The sequence below is a fragment of the Macrobrachium rosenbergii genome, chromosome 9 (assembly GCF_040412425.1).
Source record: "Macrobrachium rosenbergii isolate ZJJX-2024 chromosome 9, ASM4041242v1, whole genome shotgun sequence".
NCBI classification, from domain to species: domain Eukaryota; kingdom Metazoa; phylum Arthropoda; class Malacostraca; order Decapoda; family Palaemonidae; genus Macrobrachium; species Macrobrachium rosenbergii.
Window position 1 is genome coordinate 40,671,069 of NC_089749.1, and position 12,170 is coordinate 40,683,238.

A 12,170-nucleotide genomic window follows, 5' to 3' on the forward strand; every position below is an offset into this window, starting at 1 on the left:
CACTCCCAGATGTGATCAGTCAAGATGAGGAAGTCATATGAGGAAGTGAGGATACGACGCACTCCCAAAAGAGTGCCTATCTGTAATTGACCCTTATCAGTTTAGGATGACCAGGAAATAAGGATTTGCTTAATCTCAGAGAAGTAGTTTAATATGGCAGCCATTTAATAATCAGTAACTTGTGTTCAATGGATCCACGCGCATTGCAGTGCGATTCAGTGATTATAGGGGACGAGACCGACAACACTACAGGAATGCGGGAATTCTCATGTCAAAAGGTGATGAAACAACATTTACATAAAATCATTTAATATACATTTGATGAAGCTCCGGCTGGACTCATCATATATTTTTTTCCTTCACCAGTCAGCCAAAAGAGACGTGAGATGAACATACAAACATTCAGATGTCAGTAAGTGGGCAGATGAAGCACCACTGGGCGAAAATACCCTTCTTTCTGAAGAAGCCAGATGACTTCACGTGGCTGCTACTCATACTGGTCCAATCTGGTATATACTGTACTTAGGAGGATGATTAGATGTGGGGTTTAGGTGAAACGAAGATCGGCTATGACGATGTATGTTCGTAAATTTTTGTGTGTAACTTCAGTGATGGTTCGTAATGATCAAGGGCTAGCAAACAATGAAGAGGAATTTCATTTTAGTTACAAAAAATGTTTAAATGAATTACTATAACTGCATGGAAATCTACAAGATTCTCATCTCAAGTGAAACATGAATAGTTGACACCCATCTTGTTTTGTCTAATAAAAAGTTAATATTTGGCTTGTATAGAGGCCTATATTTCGCTAAAGTTTCTCTAGTAAAAGAATAGTTATAATAGCCTTCATGAATATTGCCCACTAAGGTCATTTTTCATTAGAGATTAAATGTATGAACGGAAATGCATTGAGATTCTCCCCCATTCTACTCTAAGTTTGTAATGAATTTCTCGATTTGCTTTATGTCTTGTTAGCTAAATCACTATCAATAACTTTTAGAGGGTTTTTGGTCAAATTGTTTGTATTGCGGATTTAACAAGAAATTGAATAACAACTAAAAAGGTACCATTTAGACCATGACCAGCAGCCTACGTTGATTCTAGCGAGCTTCAAAAACCCAACTTGTATCAACACGGCCGAAGACTGATTTTTATCTTTTTTTTATTTTATTTTACAGGAAAGACATCAAGTGTTCATGACATATATTGGACACGTACAAGATCTACATAGCAGATACACAGTTCCCAGTGATGATAGTAAATCTTGAGACTAATGTAGAAATAACACTGAAATAAGATGCTACAATTAGTGAAGTCACCCAGTACTGCAAGTGGTCAACTCGACCTCTTTTTCTGTATTTTTGATGTAACCCCAATGAATGATTATGACGAGCACACTATAAACAATTTGTATTCATACAATATCGCAAACATACATACTCATGCCAGACATATCCTTGTGGTATATATATATATATATATATATATATATATATATATATATATATATATATATATATATATATATATATATATATATATATATATATATATATATATATATATATATATATATATATATATATATATATATATATATACACACACACACATTCTGTTCCAACAACGGAGCAGAATGTTACGATCGGATCAACAGATTTTAGGTGATGTGGTGTAGTACCATAGGTCTATTCTGCCAGGAGATATAAGTGCTTCATATCCACGGTGTACTTCTGCATCATGCACTTTCCAGAACGGTCTTTGTCGAAAAAAAAAAAGCCACTCGCCGAATTGCTGGAGAACATTTTGATTAACATCATTTTTGAGATATCATGTTCATACGGCTACTAGACTTGGCTCAACTTGTGCGTTGGGTCACTTCCACACCTCTCAATAAAACCCAACTAAAAATGTTTCCATAAACAAGAGCTGAAGAGGATGAACGCGTGCATATTCATCGGGGAATATGCACCACTCCTTCAAATATCTTTGGTATATGTGAACAGTATAAACTGAAAGGAAATAATACTATTAATCTGCAGCAAACAATGACACTTCAACATGCCAAGCAAGTTTTTGTCAAGTTTTTGTATGTACATGACTCCCTTGCTCTACTTCGGCCGATAGCTTCCACTATCACAAGGCAAGACAGTCATCTTATTAAGATATATTCATTGTATATACAAATTAGAATCTTTATAGAAAGGGCAGACACAGAATAGCCACATCAAAAATAGCCTCTCTCTCTCTCTCTCTCTCTCTCTCTCTCTCTCTCTCTCTCTCTCTCTCTCTCTCTCTCTCTCTCTCTCTCTCATATAACAGTCCCTTTTGACTTTTACATTAACTTAAATATTAATCACCAAAGGATTAACTTAGTATGTACATCATCAGGTCTGGTAAAAAAAATCAGGAAATTTCTTCATTCACTTCCAAAAGAGGAAGAAGAAGAACAAGAGGAATGAGAATGACAGTAATCGAGGATGAAGTCTGTGACTCTTGCCTATTGGCGACGCCGTCGCTCGAAGGTTTTCAACTTCTTCGGCCTACCATGGTCTTGCTCGACTTGTGGTCTTCGCTCTCCAAGAAAACAAAACACAAAACACATCCTTTGCACTACTAAGGTGGGAGATTTCAATTTTCGCACCTTATGTCTTTGGCATTTTCCTGATATGCTAGTGCTATAAGATCCGATTCGATTTTTCTGATCAAAACAAGAACTAATGAATTATTCTTATACATTGACTAGATTCTGGATTCCTTTCAGATGTCCTGCTCACTTTGCTTTCCAGGTATATGATTCCTCAGACGAGATGAGGGAACAAATTAATTTTAGATAGTTTCCTTGCGGCATTTGGAAGAAGAGTCCTGCGGTAACACTGATATGAACACGTTAAACAAGTTTGATAAACTGACAGAAACACAAGAGCTTCTCATCGAATAAAAGAGACAAACAATATTGACCGCTGTCGAGTTCTGACAAACGTAGCGTTAGACCAACGTACTTAACTGACTAGTTTTCATCGAATAAAATATATCTTTGGTGACGCAACTTTGGCTTGCATTATTGCATATGGGTCATTGCTACTTGGACTAAAGAGATGCTTTTGACTGAAGTATAGCAGTGATAACATTCAAGCTTCAAGATTCAATCACATTCTCGAAAAATTTAGAAATTGTTCTGATTGCTGATAATCCAGAAAAGTAGTCTTACTTTTCGCGTGTCCACTTTCTTGGAAACACTTCTGTACTGAAGTGCTTGAGAAATAAACTTGATAATTCAGTTAACTGACCGGACAGGGGAAATCATCGCGATGATGAGCGTTGTAACAGAACAATCATAATTCAAATAAATCTTTCACGCAAAGAGACGGTCGCTTTAGTCAACGGGAATTGCTGTGTGAAATCAAATGCCCAAAAAATACCAGAGCAACAGAGTGAGCTGGCCATATGAAAAATTAAAAAAAGGGGGGGGATTTAGTTGTAACAAACGGATCATAAGACAGATGCTCCCCTTTCCCCACCCCCAAAAAGGAATTAGTACTGTGGGTGGTGGTCCTGCTGCATATCCCCAAGCCACGAGTCTGGGGACGGTGGAAATTCGGGGTAACTCGGGTTGGAACCGTTGGAGCTGAGGTCGCTGGCCGGTCCTCCTGCCATTGTACTCACCCCGCCGCTTGCCGCTGCAGCAGCGGCGGCTGCTGCGGCTGCTGCTGCAGCTGCTGCTGTGGGGCAGACACAGAGAGAAAAGTTAGTTCATCATGCTTCACTTCGAGAAAACATTTCAACACATCACTTATGAATTATAGATACAGCCGCTGCTCAAGCTCCATAAGATTAAGCTGGTGCCTGCAACGTCCTTTTAATCTTAGAACAGTGGGATAAGTATCATTAACTTCCTCAATTTTGACATGCGGTGCAACATATACATAACCTAATTGCTGACAAATATCACTTACCCATGGGTGCAGGATATGGTGGTAGAGGCTCTGAATAAGGGAATGGAGCAGCCATAGGATGCGGGGGCACAGGAGCGCTGGGAGAATGACCGCCGCCACCTGCCATGTATGGAGGTGTGCCTGCACCTGCAAGGTTAAGCAGTACTGTTCTGAGTCTACGCATCCCTATGCTCCCTTGTCCTTCTGATTTGAATGATCCATAATAAAGAATCAACTCTTACGAGGAAGGATTCATATCTTTGATACAGAGCCTAAATCTCATCGCCTGATACTGAATTCAGAAACTCTTCTTTCTACTGGACCCCTGAATAAAAATGTCTTCAGAAAAAGTTTTACTTGCGGCACATCTGAGTTCAGGATATTTGCATTTCAAAGAAACCCTTTGATGAACTATAGAATTTTCCTTACATCAGATCTATTGTAACTGCATACAGATGTGTACCTACGCTCTATATAGCATATCTGACATGGCTTCCCTTCAGTAACTGTAAATAGTGAGACCCACACATTAACAACTACAGTATTTGACACTATAAAAAGCCCTGTGTTTCTTCCCGTCCTCTCACTGAAAGACTAAAACTACTTCATAAGCCTATCGGTCGGTACCTGTCGTTCGTTCCAGGGAAGATTAACTGAAGATGGCGGAGATCTCAAGTCCTCTGTGTGCGCTTATTTATAAGAGTCAAACTTATCGTCAAAACTAAGCCATTAATAAGAACTGAAGAATATCTCCAACCTACTGTGCATGGAGTAGATCACTTTTGCAGACAAACATTACTTTCAACGGAACCAGGTATGGGCCTCACCATGCATGAAGGGATGGTGTGGAGGAGGTGGGTGGGGTGGTCCCAAGTGGGGGCTCATGGCAGTCTGTCCTGGCTCCAGATCCAAAGGAGGTCCTGGAGTTCTGTACCCATCGGGCATGTCAATCATATCCTCATCTGGAAGAAAAGGTACGAAAATAATTTAATAATCGCTCTGGGTATGTTCTTGGCAAAAGGAATAGAAAAAGAATTCATGTCATGTAACAATCGCAAGTGTGTCTGTCTCCTGGCAAAGGAGTTTCAGATCATAAAAGAAACTCTCTCTCTCTCTCTCTCTCTCTCTCTCTCTCTCTCTCTCTCTCTCTCTCTCTCTCTCTCTCTCCTTCTACTTCTTCTTCATCTTCTTCTTCTTGTGTTTTTACTTATAAGCAACTGACCTCACCGTCAAATGCACCCAAATAATTGGTTTTATTCCTTCCCATCCTCAAGATACAATAATTATTTCAGAGTTTTGTCAGAACAATAGGCTGCTGCTGTCGACTGCACGAACGAACGCATTTAACCGAACCACCTCATTCTGAAAAGCTGTCACCGGGTCTTATCACCAAAATGTTTCCAAGGAGATGCTACAAAACAGTTTCCGCAATGCAAACGCTAGTTCCCTAAACGTGAGTACATTACTGTTAAACTGTGTCACCTTTTTACAGTGGGTTCCTAGATCTACTTTTTCATATCTAGCGCAGTTGAATTCAATAGCTTCATCATAATGGCTACTGCTAACTCAGCCTCTGATGTAAACAGTCGGTAAGAATGTTAAATTTTTGGTTCTGTCTGTTTGTTTGTCTCTCTGTCAGTAGGACTACGTAAAAAGGCAAGATCTGGGATTGGCAGCAAATGGTTAGATTGAGGACTAAATGGCCATCCAACTTTTGGGTGGACTGCTCAGGCTGGCGACGATTTGCGGTCGCCGAGCACACGCATCTTTTAGCAAGTTTTATCTCTCATCATAGATCTTCTTGTTGCGTCGACCACGCATGACAGTGCTGCCTCATTTGCAAGAAAACGAATTATTGGTCATAAAAGGCTGACAAATATTGATAATCAGAGGTTATTGTTTTTAACTATCGGCCCCACATTTTTCCAATTTAAATTTTCTCGATCCTTAAATTTTCTTCATCGACCACATCCTAAGGGATAACCGAAGCATTTAGTTTCTGTAACTTCCAGCGCCCTTGAAATCCCGTTCCCCATTGCGATAAACGGAAATTCCTTTTCTGTGTCAGCCTCTTACACCCACAAGCAATCCTTCAGAAATACTTTCGCTTTAGTCATTCAGCAACACATGAATATTCCAGCAATAACCTACCCCCTAATATCTATGGTTTTTCCATAATTCTGAACAGTTTTCCAACTTCACCCAGTTCAGCCACGTAACTCTGTAACTCTGATTCACTGACGAATTTCCTTCTTTTTCATAATTGTTACAGGTATTTCACCCAACAAACAACTTGAATTCATTTCTAAGCGTTCCTGCTGTGTAGGCTACATCTCTGATCATAAATCATGAAAATACTTAATCTCTTCGATATTCGTGTCATTTGCATCATTATCTTTCCATCATCTTTAGCTAAACAGTAATCTGACATGCACTCAACTTATACCGTCATCACAAAGTACCAATATATATATATATTATATATATATATATATATATATATATATATATATATATATATATAGTATATATATATCACACATTATTATAGGTGAAAAATAAGAGACAGGGTGTAGATCATGACCGGTTTCGACTGTATTTCCAAGCCATTGACGAAGTCGAAACCGGTCAGGACCTACACCCCGTCTCTTATTTTTCACCTGTGGTAATGTGTGATAAATGAATCACGTACAAATGTGATAATAATCATATATATATATATATATATATATATATATATATATAGAGAGAGAGAGAGAGAGAGAGAGAGAGAGAGAGAGAGAGAGAGATAAATCTAAGAAAAACGCAAGCAATGAGGACGGAGCATAGACGAAGGGACGCAATAACATTAGATAGAGAAAGGATTAGAGGTAGAATCTTTCAAATATTTAGGAGCAAAAATATCCCGTACCGGTTCCCTTGAGTTGAAATTTCGTGAAAGACTTAAAAAGGCCAGTCCAACAATGGGCCTACTGGATAAGATTCGGAATTCAAATCAACTGAAACAGCGTACGAAAGTAAGTTCAATACGATCTGTATTACTTTACGGACATGAATCATGGTATGATAATAAAGCTATCTAAAACGCTTTGTCGATTTGAGAATAAAGCATCAGGAATTAGAAGGCAGATGGCCGGATAGAAAGAAAACTAGGGAAATGCCAAATGTAATGAGATAATGATAATACGGGGATGGAGATGGAGAAGGCTTGGACATGTCCTTCACAAAAAGACATCTGTGTCAGCTGGGCTCATGTGGACATCACAAGACTTGGAAGTCCCTATCTGGATGAGAACAATGAGAAGGAAAGTTTGAGATGAGTGGAGATTTGTGAAAGTTAGAGATTAAAACGCAGGAAAAAAACATGAGTGGTGGAATTTCACAGAGACCATTTCGTACCACAGCATTGAAGGCGTTGATGATAATCAGATATATATATATATATGATAATATATATATATATATATATATATATATATATATATATATATATATATATATATATATATATAAGAATCGCAGAAACAGATGACAAACATCTCAGGTTGAAGAGGTAAAGGCACGCATGTCTCTTACAAGAACAAGTTTATTCGGCATCACAACACTGGATTACAGACAATAAATACTTAAAATGTCACTTCCACAATGGGAAAAGCTTCTTTAAAAATTTTAAAATTTACCGGTACAAAAATTAAAACAAGAACTTGGCAAGGCAGAGCTAAAAAGTGACTAGACAGGAGGAAATAAACAAACAAAGAAACCTATAACGAACGTGGAGAGTAAACAAACGACGGCAGTTATGCTAGATTGTCTGGACGACGATTGGGTGTTTAGGATTAGTATCGTCCTTGGAGTCAATAATTTTAAAATCATTATATCAAGCGGGTACCACAAATCTACCGATTGGACAATGTGCAACCGTAAGCTGACACCTTGGTATTGACGGAAACTCCAAGGTCAGCAGATTTGATTTTAACATGATCTATAAATGGTTGATTAGTTTGAGCACACCTGCAATACAAAACTGAAGGTCAGCTATATATATATATATATATATATATATATATTATATGAAATTCGTAGGGCAACTGCAATACAACACCGAAAATAAGTGATACCGGTACCGATTGGCAGGCAGTCCCTGACTCCCCATCTCCCGGAGGGGAAGTATCATTACCAGTACCGATTGCGTTAACAGCTTGCATTGACGGAAACTGTAAGGTCAGCTTTGGACATGATCTTAATCCTTATTAGTTCTGGAACACCTGAGGAACAACTGCAACCGTAGATGACTTTACTATCTAAATAAAGGTCTCTTTTCTCGCATATGAACTTCATCGTCTTTGATTATCTCAAACTTTTCGGTGTCCGGGGCTCTCAATTCCGGATCATTTACCAAAAGTAAACGAGTTTAATGTAGCCTGATATCACACCATTAGTTGAAAACACCGTCAACATCAGAGTGACAGTTCCGAGTTGATGTCAAGTCAATGTAACCATCATGATGAATCAGTGACACGCACCATGATGTCACGGAGACAGGTGGAATACATTCGATCCCCGTAGTTTCTTTTATTTCCGTCAGTTTACCGTCTATCTATCTATCTATCTATCGATCTGGTCATGAAAAGGCAATGGGAAATCACATAATACGTCACAACCCTTTTTACCAGTCAATTCACCCGACCGGAAAAATGAACATTACTCGCGGTGACGAAGCGTGACCGTTTTAGTCAATATTTCGCTTCACAATAGGAACGCCGCCTTCCCCTAAACCACCTGGCGGACGGGGGTCATCCCGGGTCATCACGTTGGCGATCAGAGGTCAGGTTTGCAAACGTGAAAGAAAAAAAAAAGGCCCGAAGCGCTCGATATGACGAGGGGAGGTCATAATTGCAGGAGCGGTTGCCGTTCGGCGCTATTGTTGGGGAGGAAAAGTCCGGCGATTCGAATGCCATTTAACTAATTGCTGCCCCGCGAATTACAATGCCTGTCAACTCGACTGTTATCTAATGAGACAGGCATGACGTCACGTAACAGTTTCCGCATGTCACCGCATGACGCCATAATACATGAATTCGATTTGCAGAGTCGTCTGCCTGTCTCTTAGTGGCACTCTACGTTAAATGAATTGCAGTGTTTATTTGGTACTCTTAGTGTTGCTCGCAGTTTGCATTCATGTATGTATGTATGTATGTCATATGTATGCACGTATGTATGTATGCATGTGGAATGCTCGTTTCCCTATCGGACATAATCTAATAAGAGCTTAGGGTTATTTATTTGCTTTTCCTAACTAGGAAATACAGTCAAGATGTTAAGTCTTATCTGTCATTTTCTCAGTTATGTAGAACGATAATAATAATAATAATCATAATAATAATAATAATAATAATAATAATAATAATAATATTATTATTATTATTATTATTATTATTATTATTATTATTCGGTGGTGTAGTGATGTGTAGGAGGTAGTTCTCGTTGAATGTCGACTAGTTTCGCCCTCCTCGTTAGGGCATCATTCAGGACATCCTGCGATCCTGTCCTGAATGATGCCCTAACGAGGAGGGCGAAACTAGTCGACATTCAACGAGTATTATTATTATTATTATTATTATTATTATTATTATTATTATTATTATTATTATTATTAAGGGTCTTGCATATCATCTCGAGTAACTATTCATCTGTCCGCGCATAAATTCCCTGGGTAATACATTTTCATACATTTCCTGGACAGTGTTTGTGCTTATCGATCCAGCAGTAACTGTACATCTTTTGGATACTAAATGTTTGTTTCATGGAGAGCTAATGCACATTTTCCTGAATTGTCAGCGTCCACTTTCTAGATATGCCACGTATCTTAGATCATTCTGTCATTCCTAAAAGGCAACCTGTATCTCATGAAAAATACATGTCTGTTTCTTATATCATGATTATTCTGAGATGAATTTCCATCTGTGGATGATAATGCACACTGTCCTGTCTCGATAAGGAAAGCATACTCGTCCCTGACTGACTTACGACAGGTTATTGCCTCCCGAATGATTCCTCTACTTGCGAATGAATGAATGAGTGAATGCGAAAAATAACTGTCTTCAGAAGTGTTCGGTAACTCTGGTCCTTACTGGCTCATTCATCGTGCGGCTCTTCTGAATTAATGGAGATTTATTCTCATCACAGACAGTTCTTTTGTTGGGGTTATCGTGTATGTCTGCCGCCGGATAGATGGGTGGAAGTGTACATACTTTGATCGTTTTCCGTTTGTATTTACATAAAGTATGTACACGTACATATAAATATACATATGAGAGTGTGCGTGAGAACAATAAGGTGGCCAGTTTTTACAGAATATAAATGAGAGATCTGGACCTCCTCCCTCTCCCTTTTGCTGTCCAGTTCTTTGTTATTTCCAATCACGAACGTATTTATAAAACGGAGAGAAACAGATTTTGTTTTAAAAACAATTCTTCTTCCTCTCGATCCACCGGGAGAGGAGCCCGGGACGCGTACAATCTCCGAATAAGAAGTCGATAGCTGAGCTCTGTTAATCCCTTAATGGCCGAGATAAACATCCATAAATGAAAATTATGGCCTTCTTAGCGAAAAACACGAGTCAGGCCGGGCCTGCCCCATCTATAATCTACGGAAATATTGTCTGTTCACATGCATACAGGTTGCTGAGCTTCCTCGCTCACTTGCCTGCTTTGTGTGTGTGTCTGTGGAACGAGCGTAATGCATCTATGTGTATATATATATATATATATATATATATATATATATATATATATATATATATATATATATATATATATATATACACACACATAGATGCACTGCATCGTTCAGACACACACACACACACATGCACAAAGCAGGCAAGTGTGCGAGGAAGCTCATCAGCCTGTGTGCATGTACAGTATGTATACTGTATACATATATGTATACAGTATATATATGTAGTATACATATGTATATATGTAGAATCTACTGGTCACTTTTTACCAGATACATATGTAATTGTAATAGCCACAATGCCATCTTAACTTCTCGAATTCTTCTCGCTTTTTGGATACGCTTGTCACTACAAAGCCTTAAGATCCAAGTGCAAGAAATATGAAGAAATTATGGTGTCCGGTTCGTTTCCCCGCTACCGGACATCATAATTTCTTCATATTTCTTGCACTTGGATCTTAAGGCTTTGTAGTGACAAGCGTATCCAAAAACCGCGAAGAATTCGAGAAGTTAAGATGGCACTGTAATATTTATTACAATTACATATATATATATATATATATATATATATATATATATATATATATATATATATATATATATATATATATATATATATATATATATATATATATATATATATATATATATATATGTGTGTGTGTGTGTGTGTGTGTTTATATATGTATATATATATATATATATATATATATATATATATATATATATATATATATATATATATATATTTATATATATATATATATATATTTATTTTTTTTTTTTTTTTTTTTTTTTTTTTTTTTTTTTTAAGGAAAACGCCTGGAACTAACTGTAGAAATTCTCCAAATTCTGTTCAACAGCTGGTCTTACGAATGCACTGCATGGAATGCTAGTTGTTGGCAAAAGATAATATTGAATATGATATCTTATCACACGACTGATACATGAAGCAAAGGTGAAATTTTCTAAGTATGTCATGCATACATTCACACACTCTTCTCAAAAATGTCATCTTTTCAGAGGGAATAGGCAATGAAGCCATTGTGGGGTCCTGGGTTGATGTTAGGCAGAAATGGCTTTCTTTAGCAAGAAACAGATAAAGCCTGATAATGAGAATTTTGAACACAATAGCAACATGGATTTAATAACCGTAACAAAAATGGCTGTGCAATGAAAGTGATAATCAAACCAACGCTCTTGAAGGTTTTGATAATAGCGTTTACGACTGCGCTCAGCGAATCTGCAGGTTGCATTCCGTGCCATGTCAACCTGCGGGTCAACAGTACGGCCGATTTCATAATGGTATGGTACTACCATGGCACTATCATAAAACTCTCAGTTACTATCTGTTTTCCATTCACACTAATCACATTGCTGGCGCTGTCATCGCATTGTGTAGGCTCTCCTGTTAAAGCAGCCTATATATCGGTATTATTGTTGCAGTCTCTCAGCCATCAAAACCTGTTATAGATCATCATATGATGATACCTGTCC

General features: G+C 37.9%; 1 protein-coding gene across 9 annotated transcripts in view; it reads right to left on the reverse strand.

Moving 5' to 3' along the window:
* Positions 1-1,599: 1,599 nt before the first annotated feature.
* Positions 1,600-12,170, reverse strand: part of LOC136841714 (LIM/homeobox protein Lhx3-like) — a 250,868-nt gene continuing 240,297 nt past the window's right edge. For 6 of the 9 annotated variants that reach the window (XM_067108944.1, XM_067108941.1, XM_067108937.1 and 3 more), the window contains exons 6-8: positions 4,763-4,897; positions 3,957-4,100; positions 1,600-3,722 (exon numbers count right to left, since the gene is read on the reverse strand). In XM_067108944.1, coding sequence (XP_066965045.1) covers positions 3,535-3,722; positions 3,957-4,100; positions 4,763-4,897 — 467 coding nt within the window. In that variant the 3' untranslated portion in view covers positions 1,600-3,534. The remainder of the gene's footprint in view (positions 3,723-3,956; positions 4,101-4,762; positions 4,898-12,170) is intronic. The other 3 variants (XM_067108939.1, XM_067108943.1, XM_067108942.1) reach the window with 3 other exon arrangements.